The following is a 22,218-nucleotide window of genomic DNA, read 5'->3' as shown; positions in this document are numbered from 1 at the left end:
AAGGTCACACTACCTACCTATAAATGTTTGAAAGCTCGTTATATACATAATAGTACCATACCTAGTTTGTGTATCTACGGGTCTATCATATTATTAAAAATAGCTATCTTCTATTTACAAAATTCCGCAGTATATTTAAGTACCTACTTTAATAGTACTGTCGGGTTTGGATGACATCATAGCATGCGTCGTTCATCGTTGTAGCTTCGGAGGCCGTGGCGCGCGACGACTCACTATTCCGTCCTCCTCGCAGACCGCAGTTCAGTCCAGAGACCGAGAGCATTAAGAGCTCACGTACTAAGCAATTATAAACAGTGACTACATATTATTACAACCATGGCTAACATTCTAGGTAAGTTTAAATATAAACAAATACATTCTCAGAACATTTTATTATATGGTTAATTAGATTTCGTTATCATCTTCGATACTAATCGTAAGTCAAATAGGCGTCTTACCGTTTATATGGAAACTTCTATTTGAAATGCCGGCTGCAGCAAATAAACGGCGTTATTTTGGCGAAATGCCAAAACCGGGTGTGGTAACCGGCATCTTAAATTCTTTAAGATCGATATCAAAACAATTTTTAGCCTAAAACTAATGACTCCAGTATTAGTATCTAGATTTAGGAATCTATTTTTGTCCTGGAAAAACTACAGATTGCCGATTAGTACCTACCATTGAAAATATTACTTCAATTACTACAATAAAATCATTGTGAATATGCAATGATTGTTCGTAATTGATCTAGTTTGAAATGTAGGTGTTGTCATTGGAGACGAGATCTCCAACGTCCCTACGGTATGAGATCATCCGCAATACATTGTTTGTCATATCACAGATTGGTCCTCCGTTTATTATTGGCCACATAACGTTCGCCGTTCGGTTCCTACGTTTATTTCTTATTGTTATCTTATGTAACTGCCCTTCTGTTAAACAATTTTGATAATATTATTGTAATAAAGAAGATACAACAATAACGACTACGTAATGAAATAATTATCAACATTGTTTTAAAGACAATTGTAGTATTTTTAAGTTATATAAATACTTTTTTCAATTGTAAACCCAAATGTTATTTTTTTTCTAGAATAGTCTGATATTTTCCTCATTTATTATAGTCACGTATTTATCAATTAAATATTTATACGTCTTGTAGACATAATAACGCGGATTTTTTTATTTCAATATATATGATTCCACAGCTAAATTTGTAAACACAATCGTACCTATGCCGTACCGTATATTGTACCTATAAGCCGAGATGGCCTAGTGGTTAGAACGCGTGAATCTTAACCGATGATCGTGGGTTCAAACCCGGCCAAGCACCACTGAATTTTCATGTGCTTAATTTGTGATTATAATTCATTTCGTGCTTGATGGTGAAGGAAAAACATCGTGAGGAAACCTGCATGTGTCTAATTTCATTAAAAATTATGCCACATATGTATTCTACCAACCCGCATTGGAGCAGCGTGGTGGAATAAGCTCCAAACCTTCTCCTCAAAAGGGAGAGGAGACCTTAGCCCAGCAGTGGGACATTCACAGGCTGTTACCTATACCTACATATAATAAAATGTTTAAAGTAAAATATATATTTATTTATAATCTAACGGTACCTAACGATATTATTGATATATATAAATACCTAACATATATCTAAATGTAGAAAAAATTACAAAAACAGTTTTATACTTGATACTATAAGTACCAAACAAAACCTTGTTCAATTTATAATAATCAAGACAATTTTTTAGATTGCTTATGTTTGTATATAATCCATAATCTTGCAGGCGTAGCCTTCAGTTAAGAGTAATCGATGACTATTTTTATGTTATAACATAAATTATTATATTTACTTCTTTTTTTATAACACTTCATAACGAATTACTAAAATTTGTATCAACTGTGTTGCTAATATGAAAGTCGTCTTAAAAGATTTAGATGCGCAATAGAGTTAAAAATGTAATTTTTGTGTTTTATTGATATGTGGTTAGGGTTCAGATCTTACAACGCAGTAACCGAGCAGATCAGCAATTTTAAATGGACGGTTGGGTAAAAAACTGGATACCCTTAATTATTACAAAAGATTTTTATATGTTTTGTTTTTTTATTGTTGTAGAAATAGGTATATTTTTAATGTAATACTAGGCTTTCTTATTGAAGATTTTAGCTGCTGACGCTGGTAAAATGTAAAAAGCCGAACACCGAATGTCTTCTAATTTCTCCGAACATACACCAAAAAACCTAATATGTCAGACTTCATCCGGACACCGGGCAACCGGCGTTATTTATTTTTTTATATAAAAGGTCGGCGGACAGACAGGGCCACCTGATAGTAAGTGATCACTAACATCCATAGACATTGGCATTGTAAGAAATGTTAAACATCGCTTAAATCGCTAGTGCACCACCAACATTAGGAATTAAGATGTTATCCCTTGTTACACTGGCACACTCACCCTTCAAACCGTAACACAACAATATCAAGATCAGATATTTTACCGCAAAACAGCTACTGCTGTTTAAAATATCTGATGAGTAGGTAGTACTACCCATACGAGCTTGCAAAAAGGCCTACCACCAGTTTATGTCTAGTACCTAATATAAGTTATCGTTGTTTGCTTCATAATATAAGCTGATACATTGATATTGATGACCTCCTAGCCGATTTCGTTCATGGCGCCCATTTTTAAAAGAGCCAACCGCGTAGCCAACTGTGCACAACTTATCGACATTATATAATGCACAAATGTGTGCGCAAACCATTGTGTATTGGCACTCTATATTCCTGTTCTCTCATTATCTGAAAGGATGGACTATAAAACTGGAAATAGTTCACAGAGCGCAGGACCAATGTCATGAAGACAAAATAATAAAATATTGATTGATCTATAATTTTCACAGCGCGACGTATTCTTATTTAAAAAAAAAAAATAGGTATCTATATAATCAGTTTTTTTTGTTGTTGTTCAATATGTTTTTTTTTATTAATTACTAAATTTCTTGGATTTAATCATTTACTATCGGCACAAATCTAGTATTTTTCAAAAATATCAAAATTCTATACTATATACATATTCTATATTATATACATAAATATCGATATCCTAGAGAAATACTAACTATGCTAACTAGTTTACAGTACCGTAATATTCTAATTAATAAAACACGTTTATACCGTTCTTCATTTTCATGTAATAAAATTTAAAGAATTCTCAAATATTCAAAACATTCTCTGTATCAACATTATTTATTTATTACATAGATAAATATAAATCTTATTAAATTATACATTGAGCACAACAGCACGTAGAAACAAACAATAATTTGGAATTCTTCACCGATATAAATTTATATCAAAATAAATTACAAAAAATGTACGTGAGACCTTTATTAGAAATACATTTATTTTATTTAATGTGTAATCTTTTATGTAACTGTAAACGGTTATATTATATAGAAGAAGACACATACAAAAGCAAGCATAAATCAGATAAGGGTGCGATAATTTTTTATTGTCACGTTCTCTTCTTCTTCGAGATTGTGAACCAAACGTGTTGAGTAATAACGTAATAATCAGATGCTTTTTTATGCACAGCACTTTGTTAGCTAGTTAAAATTACCTATGTTATAACAAAGTTTTCTGGTAGTTGTAAGTACATATATATAGTAACATTAAATGAATGCTATTAATTTCTAATTAGCATAATAAAATAACTGATTGTTAACTGGTAGATGACAAATACATTTCGATCTTATTTGAACATAACCTTCTTAAATACACTTTTCTAGAGACCAATCAAAATAAGTTGATCGTGATACAAATGTTAATACAAAATAACGATTATAATATATTGTAAACGTAACGATTGTACCCATACAAATAGTTATGATTAGTCAGAAAATAAGTTTTATAACACAACAATGATCATGGTCAACCCCTACACACGACAGGTTTCCTAGTAGATTATTGATTTGAGAGAATGACCTCATTCAACTTAACCTAGAAAGAGCGAATGTCTGGCAAGGCGAACAAATATTTTTGAATCTTAAACAACATTTAGGTACCAACATCTCGATTTATCGAGATATTTGATTTCTAAAAATACAATAAAACTGTATTGTATTTTTAGGATACAGATTATTTTACGTGTTTACATGTAAACAGAAAGTTATTTACATCATGATTGTAAGAACTTAAGGGGCTCTTAGGACGTCTTTTTTCCACATTATAACTGTGACATGTATAAATTTAATTTGTAAAACTTATGGGTGCACGGTACGGTTCGGTTACGCTAGTCTCCGCATACCAACTCGCTAAGCTATATTTAGAAATGCTGTTAAGAGACCTATTCCGTCTGAGGCGTTATTAGCGTTATACCTTATCCTTAATAGGTTTCGAAGGAAACATAAACAGAATAACAACTAAGTTTATTATATATTTTATATTACATCACACCTGCGGCTGCGCTCGTTTTCTATTACCAGATTGCAACTGTCAAGGTATTTTATCAATAAATACCATTAAAATGATATATTTACTAGGTGATAGAGCTTTGTGCAAGCCCGCCTGGGTATGTACCACACACTCATCAGATTATCTACCGCTATACAGCAATACATAGTATTGTTGCATAGCGTATATATGTTGTGGCGATGTAAGGAATGGTTAATATTTCTTATACGCCAATGTCTATGGGCAATGCTGACCACTTACGATCAGGTGGGCCATTGACCCGTCCGCCTACCTATAACATAAAAAAATGGGTAATTTAAAAATAGTCTCAAAATCAGCATAATAACTATGCCCGAAAATACATGTAGAAATTCATAAAATATGATGATATAACATTTCATCAATCGGGTAGAAATCTTAAAATATATACCGATTTCAAAATGTGAATTTTATTCTTTACAGACGTTTCGACGGAAGACAATCTACAATACCAATTCTTCCCGGTATCCAGCGGTTCTGTCCAGTTCAAGATAAGAGCTCCTAATGATGCACATATTGCATTGACCATGGGTCCACAAGAGTCCGATCCAATGTACGAGGTAAAGAAATTTCTATTTCAAAACTTATTTTAATTTTGTATATTATAAAAATGACTGTACATAGTTTACTATTAAATGTGATTATTACAGATGTTTAATACTATCCAACGATAATTTGGTTCTGTCTTTCAGATATTTATTGGCGGTTGGGGTAATACGAAGAGCGTAATAAGAAGAAACAGGACCAAACCTGAGAAAGTGGAAATGGAAACCCCCGGCATTCTCAACGCCGGCGAGTTCCGCGGCTTTTGGGTGAGATGGGATAGCGGTATTGTGTCTGCCGGACGCGAAGGAGAATCTATTCCTTTTATTTCCTGGTCTGACCCAGAACCATTCCCAGTCGGTTTTGTTGGAGTCTGTACAGGCTGGGGTGCTACCGGCACATGGAAAATCGAAGGTTTGTGAAAAATCTTAAAAATCACAAAATGTACCCAACTTCTTAAAATTTATACAAAATTTACGGTGCAGATGGGGCCGAGTTTAATACTCCCGACAAGTTAGAGTATAAATTTGGACCAGTCGCAGCTGGGTCCTTGGAATTAGAATACCGTGGCCCGCACAACTGCCATATTTGCCTTACACCTGCACCTGCTGAAATCGATCCAATGTACGAAGTTATCCTCGGCGGTTGGGAAAACACTCAGTCCGTTATCAGACACTGCAGGCAGAAACCAGATAAGGTAGCTAATGTTTTATGGTTGTGTCTATCGTTTCTTCAGACACATGACAATATATCATTCTGATACTTCGTAGGTTACTCTTCCAACACCGGGTATTATGAACCCCAATGAATTTAGAAAGTTCATCTTGGAATGGCGCTGTGGCAGGTTGGCAGTTCGTGATGGAAACACAGGCGCAGTGTTAATGGAATGGGTAGACCCTTCACCATTCTCCATTACTCACTTTGGAGTCCGCACGGGGTACGGCGCGCGAGGCAATTGGCGTATATCCCATTATTACAGAGACGGCGCGCAGCCACGTTGAGTGTTTATATTAAATAGTATTGCTTGTATGTTAATTGCTAATTTGCATCTAATGTTCTTGAATTTCAATAATATAGTCTGACGAAATTAAATAACTTGATTTTTATTTACTAACAAATTAGATGTCGTTGTTTCTAACTTTTACGTATTTGATTATTTACAAATAATTTTTAAGCATTTATAAACTTCGGAATACATATTGGAATTGGATTATGTCAGGTTGGGTACATTTTGTGTGTTATTTATATATGTATTTTCTTTTTCCTCATATGCTTGTGTACTTTTTTCTAGAAATTTTAGACAGATATTTACTAACTGGTGCATTTGTTTTTTTTTTTAATTTTATAAGCTTTATGTAAAAATTAAAACCCTTGCATGATGCTAATATTTTGCGTATAGATAATTTAAATAAATGTCCTCAAAGTTATTCAGGAGAGATAGCTGTTTTAGCAACTTCACCTACCACCAAATTTTGGTTCGCATTTTTCTATTTTACTTGTGTTTTGTGTAGAAATTTATAATTATATATATGAGTTGTCTATTAATAAAATTAAATTGTTTTTTCAGTTCCACCATCCGCTCCATCAGCAGCAGCTTTGTATAATTCCCCACCGGGATACCCTGGCAGCGCTCCCGTAATAGGCAGTGCACCAATTGTTGGCGGTGCTGGCGGTGCTGGCTTGTGGGTGGATGTTACATCCGGCCAAGTACCACCAGGTGCTGTAGTTGGGGGCCAAGATTGCTCAGGCGAACCTCTTTACGTGGCTAGAGCACAGCACCAAGGAGCCATGATTCCTGGAAAGCTGGTGGCGTCTCACGGATGCGCCTATATACCTTGGGGTGGACAAGAACATGGAAAGCCGGAGTACCAGGTATTTTTTTTAATATATAAAGGTCTAAATTATATTGATATATTACGTATTATACATTTTATTCATCTTCTGTGGGATTAATTTGAGGAATCATTTCGTTTTAAAAAAAGTAGGACTTTTACGAACACATTTAGTTCATGTTTATTAACATTAATTTTTTTTCCTCAATTTATAACTACTAAATGTTTTTTTAGGTTCTAGTAGGAGGTCCTAACAACTGGGTACCGACTAGCGGATCAAACATACCTCCCGGAGCATTCCCAGGAGGCGAATCAGAAGACGGCGAACCTCTCTTTGTCGGCAGGGTAAATCATGAAGGCAGCATTACCACTGGAAAAGTTCAACAGTCTCACGGAGTTTGCTACATCTCCTTCGCAGGCCAAGAACTTGGTTTCCCCGATTACGAGATTCTTACGAGTTAAGCTTACGGTGTAAAATAGACCGCAAAGTAAAAGGCAGTAAATATGCCCTGAAACTGAGCTTCTTCCTAAATTATGTGGCTTATTAATAATAATAAGAAATATTTAATTATATATACTGTGCCTGGTAATATGCATGTTGTAAGCACTGCGTAAAAATGTAGTTGTTATTGATTTTGTAACAATCATGTTAAATATTTTATATTTCATTAAATTATTTTGAAAGTATGATGAATATATAATTATTATAAAACCAACCTCGTCCATCAATTCGAACAAATTATAAGTATTAGATATTACCACACATATATTACACAGTAATTGGCATTAATTCAAGTTTTATTTGTTTTATTGGTAACAAAGTGCTTTATGTACCTATATTAAATTGATGGTTTCAGCTCAGTGACGGTGAAATCTTAGAAAAATGTATTGTTGCCTAGAATTCAACATTGCGAATTCTTATAGCGAAGACTGTAAATTAGTGATTTGAGATATTTATTGAATTGTTTTCTATGCATTGAATACACTATTCATATAAGTAATATAAAGATAAAAAAGAAACTTTTATTTAGTTGTTTTTTTAAGTAATCACGCAAAAACTTGATATATTACTAATCCGATTGATTTGAAACTATAATATTACGTGAATGATATACAAATGCAACATACGTTAAAATAATAAAATGAGCGAAAGTTTTCAATTTTTGTTTGAAATCCTAAAATTACTATTATTAACTTGTTTCAATTTAAAATTGTTTATTAACCAGAGTTATCTTTAATTCTCATATCATTACTAACTTTTTATATTGAGCGTGTGAGCACACGTATCCAACAAATAAAGGAAAGTTAAGAAAAAAACATGAAGCTCTTAATTATGCCTGTATTTCGAATCGCACACTATGTAGGAACCAAAAAAAGTCCCTCACTTTTTTAAAACATAATCTTTTATAAAGACTAGGCTGTATGGTTACCGATCCTTGCCTAACATTAATAATGGTAAACGAAACATCAACAGAAAGGTGTATTGATTTTCAAATTCAACATATTTTGAAATGGAGGCTATTATTCAATACAAATTATGGAGTAATTTGTCAAATCGTATACCATTTAAACCATAAGAAATCAACAAATCTATAATGGGTGATATACTAAGTAACTCTTTGTTCATTGCATAGTTAAAATATTTTGTTTATTTCTGGTTAATTGTTATAATTAACTCTACAGAATTCACAACATGGCCTAAACACCAATATGCATTTCACAAAATTACCAGCGATGCACTTGTGTTTTATATTAAAGGAGAAGAAAACGCTGCTATCGGTCTAGCAAAAGAGCCTGGTAGCGAATGCGACTTATGGGTATGTATTAATATATGAATTAAATTATTTAAAAAAAATTAAATAAAGTGTTACATGTTTTATATGAGATTTAATAAAAATGTTTTCTTAAGGTTTTAATAGGATATCGCGACCAATGTTGGATAAAGAAAAGCTATGAAAAATGTAGTCGTGTTTTTATACCAGAACTCCTATCCAAATATAAATACAATAAATTTTGGATTCATCTGCGTAAAAAAAGAATAATTTTGGGTAGAAATAACGAATCAATACCAATTCTTACATTCCACAACCAAAAACGTAATTTGTATTACGTGACTTTTTCTGTGCTGGGAGATAGGCAATATCTAAAATGGAAGTTTTATCGTAAGTTAAATTATTTTTTAATTAAGTTACTGAACCATTATAATACAATTACACTTATTGAGTTATACTTTATGATGAATATTTTTTATCTGTCTTAATTCAATGTTCTACTACCTACCTTACAATAGTTTTTTTAATAATATTTAAATTTAATAATATTTAAAAGTCAAGTCAAAATCCTTATTTAATTAAATAATTTGTAGTGGCACCGATAATAGAAAACCCACCCCTTAAAAGGATAACAGGGGGTAAACCACATTGGGTGAAAGTGGATAAAAATATCCCTAATAATGCTTTCATAGGAGGTTATGAAGATGAAGTTTTATACATTATAAGAGCCTTTCATGAGGGATCGCTGTTTCCTGGGAAGCTTGTGCCAAATCTGGGATTAGGATTTTTGTCCTTTGGCGGTGATGTCTTTGAAAAAGATCAGTTCGAGGTAATTTATATATATTTTAATTATTAATTTTAATTAAGCAATTTTATTTAAGGATCAAAATCAATATAGTGAAATATATTTTCATAAATTAAAATATTGCAATAACAATTTATTTTATAATAAAATAAACGAAGAGTCCCCAATTAAATGTAAGCAGCTATTAGTCTGATAATAAAAATATATTGAAACAATAATGTCAATTCAAATTAAAGATTAGATGCATCAAACAGACAACATGTCTGTGCAGGTATAACTACAACAAAAATAATTGTTTATGCTTAGTTTTTCTACAGTTTGGTTCTTTGTTTGATATTTCTATTGACAAAAACATACAAAATATGTTACCTATTCAATGCTAAATGAACCAATTCATTAAAAAATTGTAATTAATTACATGATTCAAAAAATGCAATATCTTCATTACTTTTGATTCGACTTTTAAAATTAAATATATTTATAAGATCACTCTGTTTCAACAATATTATTCGTTGTCTGAATCAGGTACTTTGTGGATATGATTACACATGGATGAAAATGGATAAAAACAGGATACCATTGGGAGCTATACCAGGTGGATATTATAAAGATGGCCATGAAATTGTGTATGTTGGACGTGGTTATTGCGACACTCTTCTTATCCCAGGAAAAATACATGCCTCACGAGATGGTTGTTATATTGCATATGAGGGCAATGAAGTCCTCTGCCAGATCTATGAAATACTGGTTACACCTCACATTAATAAGCAAAGTATTAATAATTTCTACTTCACTGGTATTGATTATAGTCATGACGTTATGTTTAACCGGTATGACAATGACGAAAGCGATGAAGACTATGAAACTGTTGGAAATATATATGCATTTTAAGTCTTTGTTGTATAAAAGTATTATTTATTGTTGTAAACATAATATTAATATTAATTATCAATTTATATTAAAATTGTGTCTATATTTCATCTCGTGCTTTACGGTGAAGAAAAACATTGTGATGAAACCTACATGTGTCTAATTTCATTGAAATTATACCACATGTGTATTCTACCAACCCGCATTGGAGAAGCGTGGTGAAATAAGCTCCAAGCCTTCTCCTCAAAAGGGAGAGGAGGCCTTAGCCCAGCAGTGGGACATTAACAGGCTGTTACTGTTATATTAAAAGACTTATGTTTAAATTAAAGATAAAATGGAAGGATGGATCTAAAAGCTTTCTTATACATCAATGGGTGGGTTTCTTGTTAGGTCTTGACCCATGCTGCATCGAGAACTACTTGTCTGTGATGGTAAAGCATTTATTTACTATTAATTTATTATTTTACGAAAAATCAGAAATTAAATTATTAAGTATTTTGCAATTTTAGTTATTAAGGGATTGTGATTTCTTTGTTACTCATTGTTTTTATATCTGTATCAGATTTTATCAGTATTAAACAAGATTTAGTAATTCTCTGACTTTTGATTTTAATCCATATTTTATAATTGCTAAGTGGTATAATATTTTCTATAATTATGTTAAGATGATTTACAGGTCTGTTTGTTTGCTTATTTATTCATATTTAATTTGATACAATTTAAACATCAAATCATTATTATATAATGCTTTGATGTTTTGTAAGAAAATCATTGAAAGGAGCTTCTAGAGTGCGAAAATGGCTTTTTCTGACTAAATTTTATGATATACATTAAATTTGTGTACTACTGAATCATAGAATTACAAAAATATGTATAGAAAAATCCACGACGACATATTATATCTATTTTGTATTGCGCATGAGTATATGCGGAATGAAATCAAGATAAAATGGTTTAAAGAACAGATTTTTTTAATAATTCAATACTATGAAATCCTCGGCATGGCTAACATAAAAGCAAAACCGTTTCATTCTCATACTCAACGTTATTTTATATATATGCTTCCAGAACATGATTTTCACCTTAACATCTTTTAAATTGTTTTAGGTCTTATTAACGGACTTACATAATATAATCGTTGTTTAATAGTGTTTATTTAAACACTGAACTCTTTTTCTCTTTTTTCACAAAAAGAAAAACCACAATATTGTTCAGGTAATTTTAGATAAACTACTATATTAATGTGACCAGTGGCCGTTGTATCAGCCCGGCTAGCTGGGCCAACATGTATTGACGCTTTAAAAAAATATTCATATTTTCCGAACGCAACCATAGACCATTCCTCTTCCGTTTCCGTGATTTTTAATCAATCGCGACATTGACAGGAGCAAAGCAAAGGCGTAAAATATTTTGTAAACATTCCACATTATTATTACGTATTCAATAATTAGTTGAATAGCTCTTATTCCATAGAAACTATGGAATTTATATTTTTACTTATATTATCTAATTTTGACTTTTCCCGATTGCACAGTCCGTTTAACTAGTGCAACAGCAGATACGCACGCAATAACGAAAAATAATAATAATGGGTGATCTTACAGGTGAATATTATTCAATTTCATTACTACATAATTTATTAATTGCATATTTTGTTTAGTCAGATATTATGAATTTCATAATTGTTTAAGGAAAGCAGTAATACAATAAAACAAGGATTTATACTGCAAACTGATTAAAAAGTATTTTATAATTATTTGAAGATTAGCCTACGTAAAAACCGAGATGGCCCAGTGGTAAGAACGCGTGAATCTTAACCGATGATCGTGGGTTCAAGCCCGGGCAAGCACCACTGAATTTTCATGTGCTTAATTTGTTATTATAATTCATCTTGTGCTTGATCGTAAAAGAAAACATCGTGAGGAAACCTACATGTGTCGAATTTCACTGAAATTCTGCCATATGGGTATTCCACCAACCCGCATTGGAGCAGCGTGGTGGAATAAGCTCCAAATCTTCTCCTCAAAAAGGGAGAGGAGTCCTTAGCCCAGCAGTGGGACATTCACAGGCTGTTACTGTACTACATATGAATAAGGAATTTATCTATTTTTATTTAACCAAAGGGATAAACCAACTGATCTATAATACCTCCATACTGTGCTAATGCGTAGTCATCGCCTCGCATATTTTTTCACGCGTTTATTTAGCTTTGTCGTGATATTTATTCATATAGCAGTAATATTTATGTACATAAAATAGTTGTAATTAATGTAATTTATCTGCTAAGGATAAATACTTTGTGACAATTAATGTTGTCACATTTTTTCCTGTCTTTACACAACACAGAATTAGTTACTATGAGTTATCTATAGCATACCAGTACTCGGTAAACTTTAGTTAGTGGTCGCGGCGCAGCACAAGCGGCATTTTGTTACGGCGCTAATGTCTATGGTCGGTGAAATAAAATTGGCCAGTATATATTATGGGTTATCATGGATTCTCTGAAAAAAACTTACTATTTTATTATTTTGAGTACTAGTAATCAATCGCCCACGTGCTAGCTAGTATAGCTGCACGAAATGAACTAAATTGTACCAAATAATAAAAAAATTATAAGAAAAAAGAGTTGTTTTTATAAAAAAACAACTCTTTTAATTTTTAATTTATATAAATAAATTTTATATTAGATGTGTAAATTTTCCGTCCAGTCTATACACACCAGCTTGCGCATTAATAATATTCATAAGATTTTCAATAAAAAAATATAATAGCACGGTCATAATATGGGCGTCCATAAAAGTATCTTCATTTTCCTATATTTCACGATTATAAATAGATAAAAGGTTATTTGCCCTTATGTAACAACACACATTAGAAACACCTAAAAATGATGTCGCGTCCATACTCTGATTTAAAAAAAATATTCTGATCGGGCTTTGTGTTTTTGATGTCATCAGTAGCAAAGTTAATGTTTAACGTATTTTGCAGTTTCAGATCCTTGAACTAATGTGTAACGCTCACAAACCAAAACGTTAGCATTTATCTGTAGTAGACATTACCAACAAGTCAGCGTTTTATTTATTGTCTTGGGTTAAATAGATTTAAAATATTAAGAATATTTTTTTGCAATTCTCCAAATTCATTATAATCAATTGCAAAATAAGAGGGTGGCAAATTTGGTACTCGCACCGGATGCTAATGACCTATGCTACGCCACCGTTACCAAACAGCAATAGTATTTGCCAAATGTTGTTGGGATTTTTTAGAAAATCTTTAACTATCTATAATTAAGTCGTTTAACTTTAAAGTATAAATTATATATAATATGTTTTACAGATCTTTTCACAACACAAAGGCACCAGAATTTATTTTATAAAGTAACAAATGGTGGTCTAACTTTCTACGTAAAAGGCTCAGGAAATGCTTCCGTAGGGCTAGCTCGAGCACCCAAGGCAAATAGTTGTATTTATTGGGTAAGGTTTGATGCCATAAGTTACTACTTTTAATTAATTAGTAAAAAAATATATTTTATTTGTTAACTTTTTATATCATTATATTTCTATACTCCATAGTCACAATATTTTACATTTTAGTCTGACTTGTCATTTCTCAATGATGTTGTCACAGCTTCAGTAGTATTTGCAATCTTCTAAGACTAAATAACACTAAATATTTCAGATTTTAATAGGATGTAAAAATAGTTGCTTCATAATGAACAAAGGACTTCGTTACAAGTACAGAGTAACCCCATATATTTTATCCAAATTAGAATACCGAAAGTTCTGGATCTCGTGGAATGATGGGTTCGTCAAGTTAGGTCGAGGCGATGATGAGGAACCTATTTTTTCACTGAAAAACCCGGTGCAAGATTTGCATTACGTCACATTTTCTGTGTTAGACCAGAATAATGTATTGTACTGGAAAGTTTTTTGTAAGTAGATATTTTTTTCTAAAGTAAATTAATACCTGGCTTATTTTGAAAACTTTACCCAAAAACTATGAATGTACCAATCTTAGAAATATTATTAAGAAGTAGTAAATTGTCCACGGTTGCGTCTAATATCTTTGATTAACATTGTCAAGAACGGCTTAATTAAAAGCTTAATTTAAAAAATATACCAAAGATTATTCGAACATGGACAGTTTCGAATTCCTATTCAAGGCTCAGGTGGAGGTCTTACACCTCTATCCTTACATGTCAAATATGCAATATTTTGAACATTTATTACGTTTTGGTTAGAATATCGGCTACAGGTAGATAAGTATAGTTTACAAATGTATTCACAAAACACTGGTGCAGTCTTTATACCCTGGTCTAATGTGACAGCAATTGATTAGCAATCACAAGCAGACTTTAATCTTGTATATCTCTCTTAATGCTATATAAACATATTTACTGTTACGGCACTGGCCCTACTCATACATAGCCTTCTTATTGGTTGAGATGATCCCACAGTAAATTACCACTCTTAAATAGTTAAACAAATTCTTAACAGAATTAAATCAGGTGGGTCCACGACTTTGTGTTTTTTGAGACACAGCTATGCAATACCAACACCTTAACCTTTACTGTTACCCGATAACTTGTTGGCGAGACTCGAGATTTCTCGATCTGCAGCCGTATTAAGTTAGCTAGATTAGAACAGTGTAATTTCAGTTTTCGTGTAAGTATTTCATCTTAATTTTATTTTGTTAAGTAATTCCAAATAATTATCTGTTCAAGTCTTATGTATCTATATCTATGTTTTATTTTAGTGCCTCCTAAATCACTTACTGCCTCTTTAAGGCAGCCAGCTTTAACGAAAGTTGAAGGCGGAACACCACATTGGGTCCTGATGAATAATGAATTACCCGAAGATGCAGTTATTGGTGGATATGAAAAAGAAACATTATACATAATGAGAGCTTATCATGAAAACACTCTCATTCCCGGCAAGTTTGTGCAATCAGTGGGAAATGGCTACGTACCATGGGGAGGACGAATGCACGAAAAATACAAGTTTCAAGTAAGACCAAATTTTTTTCAAAAACAATCACTTTAAACTCAATAAGTATAAAGTTACTGTAATACGTTTAACTATTTTCTCGAAAATGGTTTTCCTTTAATTTTACAGATTCTTTGTGGATATGACTGCGTTTGGATTCCAGTTATTAATGATAAAATACCAGTACAAGCAATTGAAGCCGGTTATACAGAAGTAGGTCATGAGGTTACATATATCGGTCGTGCATTGTGTAACGGAAATCTCATTCCAGGGAAAATTACACCATCGCATAGTGTTTGTTACGTCCCGTACGATGGAATCGAAATAGCTAAAACAGAATATGAGATATTAGTTGATCCCTTTAAAAAAAAAGTATACGCAAATAGTTTTTACTTACCAGAAGTACGTGTTGTATAAGTTAGTCATAACTGAAACGTCATTTCACTTATGATTTTTCATATTTCCATCGAAATGTAATGTATGCAAATAACAATGATACTGTTGCTACTATACTGTACCAGTTAAACTTTGAATTACTGATGAATGAATAAAATAAATGGATTTGATAATGTGGGTTTGCTTTTGTTTATAACATCATACATCACATCAATTAACCTTAGTCTAACAGTCTTCTTATTATGGCGCAATAGCCTGGAGGCAATCATTTCTTTCCTAAGGTGTGAAATAATCTAAAAATCATTAGTTTTATAATACTCATTAACACAAAAACGTTCCGTTCGTTTTATTAAATTTTGCATTTGAATATTTTCTGGGATCCCTTTTTAAAGCGTTAACTTTTCTTGCAGTACAAAACAATGTCGCATTAGTTCTCCTTTGGTTTTGATTTTTTTTATGTTATATTCAATTTAAAGTGTTAAGTGGGTCGCAACTTCGTACAGCCGGCACTGTGTAGACCTGTGGAGACTGTGCCGTGAAGATCTAGTCGATGCTCAAATCTGATGTCGCAAATGGAGTTGGAAGAGGAGATGGGGTGGGAAACTCGGACCATATTCAAACAGACCTGGCGACGCTTGGTTAAAGCAGAGGCGAACAAAACCGGCATCACCTGGAGTATAATAATAGTATTTGCTCTTTGCCCCGACGTGGGGAGTTAGGATTAGAGAGAAGAGAGATAGCGTTAATTGGTGTATCAAAAAAACCATTATATATAAATTGGATTTTCTTAATTGTTTTCCCTCTGCATTAACGGTGTTAATTTAAACTGCCGTTTCTACGTTTCTACGTCTGCGATGAGAGTGATTGATTTATTATTAGAGACAGGACTCAAACAGGAAGATATAGTGCAAGCACTGACCTCTATTATACTACTACCTCTGGTACTACTTCTATTATACTCGTACCTCTAGTACTAATATAATAGGTCAGTGCGTGCAAGACTAAAGATAGTGACGTGACTGTTTTTTGTTTCTGCGTTTTGGATTGACGACATTTTCAATGAAGAGAGGTATTTGATATTATGATAAAAATCATGATGTGGTGGGCTTTCATCCTGAATTTTGTAATAAGTTTACAGTAAAAGAGGTTTTATATATACATACATTTAATACTTCTATTTATTCCAAATACTTATAATTAGATCATAATTACAGTATTTATATATGCTTCGTTTTCTTATTATCTTATATTTTATAAAATACAGGCTATATACTCATACTTATATGTGGTGTATACTTATATTGGACCGACGACCTTAAGAAGGTGGCGGGCACCAACTGGATGCGGAAGGCGGAGGACAGGGAGCTTTGGCGCACCTTGGGAGAGGCCTATGTTCAGCAGTGGACAACGATTGGCTGTTGATTGATATGTGGTATCAATTTATGGTATTTTTAGGACAGAAGTAAAATATCAATTAAAAATAAGTACCTAATTGAACATAAAATTACGAATTTAGATATTTTATCAACGCATGAAAGGAACAAATTAGCTGAAGCGATAAAAATCATTTACAGGTCTCATAATTATCTCACATTGATCGATAACCAAAGGTGTCTGAGATAGCAACAACGTGCACGCTGCCCTTATGTAATCACCAACTCGATAGATGGCGGCTCTTGTGCAATCGTCGAAACAATGCATAATGCAGTAAATACTGTCTCTGAATATAAAAATTTAGCATCTAGAAGTGAAACTGATTTTACAAAAACCTCGATATTATATATTTTTAAAAATAGAACACGAAATCATACAAGTGAATCTAAAGAACTCAATTAGTCGTAAAAATCCAAATAACACAATTAAACACATTCAACAAATCACAAGTCGCGCCAATAATTAATTAATTCCTTTACCTTTCAGTACTTTTGGCGGCTTGAATTTTTTTTTAATAACACTATTGTGATAAAGGGATAAAGGAACCCCCTAAATATATTATATACTGTAGTCTTTGAAGTTTTAGTTTGACATAACCATAATGGCATAAACCATAACCACTAAGTCATAGGTGATAAAGTCTTAGCTCCCGTGTCATAGTCAATCATTGAAATGCAGTACCTAGTAAAACGATAAACAATGTTGGTAACGAATGAATCATTTTCAAATTACCTACGTAATCTTATGCAGATATTTTAAAAAAGTGTACATAACTTAGTGATTTATTGTTTTCATTAAATCATAACTAAATTTAACTATAATGGGTGATTTATGTGGTGAGTTAATATCTTCTATGTATTCAGAAAGTATATACATATAAACTTTATGAAAACACTTGTTTTTTAATACAGATTTCATAACATGGCCTAAACATCAAAATATATATTACAAAGTTACGAGCGATTCGCTCTTGTTCAGCCTTAAAGGAGAAAGAAATGCCGCTATTGGTCTAGCAAAAGAGCCCGGTAATTGCTCTTACTGGGTATGTACAGTGATATATTCGATAAATAAAAAAAATATATACACAAAGCCAAATGGGTAATTTGCACCCGGCGCCGTCATGATTATCCTTATAATATAATATAATTGTGGTTTTTGATAATTATATCTACTCATATTTATATGTAACAAAAGTTTTATTTGATATTAAATTAAATAGTACTAATTTTACATGAGAAATTGTATATAATTATGATATACTATACCATAATTACCAAATTCTGCTTACAAACCATAACTATGTTTAAAAATATAAATTTGAACATATTTTTTTAATGCATTAAATATAATTGATTTTCTCAGATCTTGATAGGATATGACCAGCAGTGTTGGATCAAAACACATAATGGAAAAACCTGTTGCAATGTGCATACAAGAAACATTCTTTCCATAGCTAAATACAAAACATTTTGGCTTACTTGGAGGAATGGCAAAATAGCTTTGGGTAGAAGTAATAATAAAACTCCAATACTCAAAAAACAAACCAGTCTACCTAATTTAAAATATGTCACATTTTCTGTCATTGATGCATATAATCCTCTTTATTGGAAGTGTCAATGTAAGTAATACCTATTAAAGATTAAAATCGCACTGGTTGAAAGATGCATGAATCTGTTTGTACTTGTACAAGAAATAGTGCAACTGAATTAAATATCAGTTTAAACCTAATGTTATACCATCTCTATCTTTAAGTGCCACAAATGATGTATTAACTTTGTCCATATTTGCACAGACAACCCTTCACTTTCTTCGAAAAGTCTGCTTTAAAGTAAGATTTCAGTCGACACCTGTGCGGGGATATTATATATAGGGCTCTATCTAATCAAATCTATCGAATACGAATATCATTTGTGAGAACTCCATATCAATTAGATTAGTAGCTTGCTAGAATGGGGAAAAAAATATTTTAGATATTTTTATTACATAATGTGATAATCAAATTTTCCTAAAGTGGTAAATGAATATAATGTTAATTTTTAATTGTCAAAGTAGTTATGTATGAAATAATAGTATAAATTATTTTTTAATGTTGCAGTGGCACCCATAATTGAAAAACCAAAGCTGCTAGCAATGCCAGGTGGGGAACCACGGTGGGTCAAAGCTTATGATCAACTTCCTGATGAAGCTATGATAGGTGGATATGAAACAGGAGTTTTATACATAATAAGGGCACCTCATCAGGGATCATTGACTCCTGGTAAATTTGTACCAGAACTTGGACTGGGATTTGTGCCTTGGGGTGGTGAAATGCATGAAAAAAATGAATTTGAGGTAATTCTAGTTAGCTGCTTGTTTGTTAATTTGGAAATATCCGAAACAAAGTCCTATGCAGAATTGATCATAAAAATTCCAATTAATTAAAAAAAAACATTTCTACTCAATTTATATATAAGTTATTTATGGGCAATTCTAAAAACTAGTTTTGCTCTTTGTTCTGAGTTATTTTGCACAAATTATATTAGAATTAGCTGTATTTTTTTTATAATAAATCCCTTAGACAAGAACAAGTGAACTTGCATTTCTACAATTGTTTCCTCAATTTTATATCTAAGATAAAAATTCAAGATAAAGCAAAAAACTAGAATCAATATAAGTATTATTTTACAATTAACTTTACCACTGGTGTTGCAACCGATAGAATATATGAAGATGCCATTTCCAAAAAGGTAGGATACAAAAAAAATTGGTATACTGTTACATAAGAGCATACATACCATACTTGAATGCTTTTAGGTATATGACTAAATATTTATATATATATATATTTATATATATAAATATTTATATATATAAATATTTATAAATATTTATATATATAAATATTTAGTCATATTATATATATAAATATTTAGTTATATATATATATGTGCATTATAGTTTTTTTTTTGTAATTAGGTGCTAAAAATATTTGTTTGCATCATTTTGCTTTGTTGAAATAGGTGCTGTGTGGATACAATTGCACATGGATAAAGACAATTAGAAATGAAATACCAGTTGGAGCTATCGAAGGTGGATATTCTGAGGATGGACATGAAATTCTTTATGTTGGTCGTGCTCTGTGTGAAGGTTACCTTATCCCAGGAAAAGTGCAACCTTCACACAATTGCTGTTACATTAGCTACAATGGAAAAGAAATCGCTTCTCAGGAATACGAAATATTAATTTTGTCGCACATTAAGACAAAAAGTGCTCATAATTTTTACTTACCTGGTTTTGGTGACGGTAATAATATAATGATTAACAGACATAGCAGTGGCGGTGAAAGTGAAGAGGAAGAAATATATTTAAGAGATGATGACGAATCTGAATTGTATTTAAGAGATTAAGTATTCTATAAAAGCTTATTAAATATTTATTAAAAACAAAACATTTGGAATATTTATTTACATTTGTTATCAATATAAGATTAATAAAGAAAAAAGGCTGAATAAATCGTTTTATTTTTTGAAATTATCCTATTAAAAGTTAAAAAAATTATCATATATATTTTTTTAATAAAGACATTATCAAAAAATTAAACAAAAAATCATGGAATACAAAATTTTCCGAGTCCAAGCAAAAAGTTCACATAGGGGCTTTTGCGCTAGCTCTGATTGCTCGTTTTAAATTATTTATAGCGAAAATTATGTACTTATATTAATAATAAAAAATAAAGAGCACAATTACCATAACATCTATTTTAAATCAAATCAAAGTATACTTTACTCAAGTACGTATATACAAACTTTTTTTAAATATTCACTTTACAGGATTGAAATATACAGAGATATGTATTTTATAAGGAGACGAGCGGGCAAGAAACGGGTATTCTTTTTCAGAAGTGAATGTATATATTCATATAAACAACTACATACCAAGACCACGTAATATACCTTGTTGATTGATGTTTTTAATATAAGATTTTTATTATGGAATATACAGAAAGTTAAAATTCCGCCGATATTTTTAGATGCTATAGAACAAATAAGATGATGACTCCGCAAAGGTAATAATATGAAGAATGTTATTTACTTTGCAAAGTCGAAATCAGTTTTAGAAGTTTCACTATATTCTTCGTAAAAATACATGGTTTGTCACTGACGCAACTGTAAATATTTCTACTTTGTTCAAAACATCCCGAAAGTTTTCTTAGCCAAAGAATACTAATAATCTGCACAGGTTTTTGGAAAATTAAATCACTTTCAATATCTGTAGTTGCTAGAATATTTTAATATACACATCGGTTTCATTAATTTAACTATAAACACTTTTATTTTCTTGCATTGGAAATCTTCAGAAACGTACCCTGCTCCCATGGGGAGGGAACCGGGTTATGTGGGATTCTTACTCACTAAAACCACTGCGATGGCCGTCCTCGGCACGGATCGGAGAGGCTGCGGGATTGTGTTGATATAACGCATTAGCGGCCTCTCCCGTGTTGTGCTCTGCTCGTGACTCGGCGGAGCACTCCTCAAGGAGCGAATCTCACTAGTGCGTACGTCGAGGTCAGCGCGAGGTCATCCCGGCTGCCGTCCTCCTTAGGACCGTCTGAAATAGGACACGCGAGGTCCCCACCTCACGCACTCACGGCCCCAGGGTTACGCCCTATCTTTTAAGCCCCGGGCGTTGGGGCTATGGGAGTGCCGAGACGACGCCGTCGTCGTCTCCGCCGAGCAGGATCGGCCCTTTCTGGTTCCCGCTCCGCCTTCTCCTTCTAGACCATGACGTTCTCACAGAAGGAGGCTACGGCCCTCTACGCCAATTCGCTGCGAAGCATCGTCGACACGATTGCTCGCAGGGACCGGTCTTGTCCGACTTCACGCACCAGGATCTCCCCTCTCCGTAAACTGTAAGCACTTGTACACTGACCGAAGTTCGTATGTGTTTTAGTGGCCGCATTAGTGTTCCGTCTAACTTTTGTTTTATAATCTAATGTCCTAAAACTAAACGCTTTCAATATTTTCTTGCACGAAACTATATAAATATATATATTTTTTTCTATAGAATAGGAAGGTGGACGAGCATATGAGCACCTGATGGTAAG

General features: G+C 32.4%; 3 protein-coding genes across 6 annotated transcripts; all 3 read left to right on the top strand.

The window, feature by feature from the left end:
• Positions 1–249: 249 nt before the first annotated feature.
• On the top strand, positions 250–7,561 carry LOC126769122 (C3 and PZP-like alpha-2-macroglobulin domain-containing protein 8). Of its 2 annotated transcripts, XM_050487708.1 has the most exons (7): positions 250–352; positions 4,922–5,058; positions 5,191–5,455; positions 5,527–5,738; positions 5,812–6,037; positions 6,609–6,913; positions 7,108–7,561. In XM_050487708.1, exons 1-7 carry the CDS (start codon positions 337–339, stop codon positions 7,333–7,335), a joined length of 1,389 nt encoding a protein of 462 aa, XP_050343665.1. In that variant the 5' UTR covers positions 250–336; the 3' UTR covers positions 7,336–7,561. The 2 variants fall into 2 exon arrangements, with proteins under 2 accessions (XP_050343665.1, XP_050343674.1); XM_050487717.1 differs by lacking the exons at positions 5,527–5,738; positions 5,812–6,037.
• Positions 7,562–7,639: 78 nt separating this feature from the next.
• On the top strand, positions 7,640–10,846 carry LOC126769257 (uncharacterized). Of its 3 annotated transcripts, XR_007669350.1 has the most exons (6): positions 7,640–8,484; positions 8,557–8,690; positions 8,783–9,035; positions 9,239–9,474; positions 9,976–10,416; positions 10,631–10,846. XR_007669350.1 is itself a non-coding variant. In XM_050487933.1 (5 exons), the coding sequence occupies exons 1-5, from the start codon at positions 8,469–8,471 to the stop codon at positions 10,339–10,341; spliced, it is 993 nt and encodes a 330-aa protein (XP_050343890.1). In that variant the 5' UTR covers positions 7,640–8,468; the 3' UTR covers positions 10,342–10,846. The 3 variants fall into 3 exon arrangements, 2 of the variants coding, with proteins under 2 accessions (XP_050343890.1, XP_050343876.1); XM_050487933.1 differs by having other exon boundaries at positions 7,640–8,472; positions 9,976–10,846; XM_050487919.1 differs by having other exon boundaries at positions 9,976–10,846.
• An 860-nt stretch (positions 10,847–11,706) lies between these two features.
• On the top strand, positions 11,707–20,621 carry LOC126781395 (uncharacterized). Its single transcript, XM_050506360.1, has 10 exons — positions 11,707–11,924; positions 13,657–13,793; positions 13,999–14,251; positions 15,076–15,326; positions 15,435–15,720; positions 17,945–17,971; positions 18,047–18,177; positions 18,498–18,753; positions 19,231–19,466; positions 20,135–20,621. Exons 1-10 carry the CDS (start codon positions 11,909–11,911, stop codon positions 20,519–20,521), a joined length of 1,980 nt encoding a protein of 659 aa, XP_050362317.1. The 5' UTR covers positions 11,707–11,908; the 3' UTR covers positions 20,522–20,621.
• The last annotated feature ends 1,597 nt before the right edge of the window (positions 20,622–22,218 follow it).

The sequence above is a fragment of the Nymphalis io genome, chromosome 1 (genome assembly GCF_905147045.1).
Source record: "Nymphalis io chromosome 1, ilAglIoxx1.1, whole genome shotgun sequence".
Taxonomy (NCBI): domain Eukaryota; kingdom Metazoa; phylum Arthropoda; class Insecta; order Lepidoptera; family Nymphalidae; genus Nymphalis; species Nymphalis io.
The sequence above is the reverse complement of the archived record's forward strand: the minus strand, read 5'-3'. Positions and strand labels throughout refer to the sequence as shown.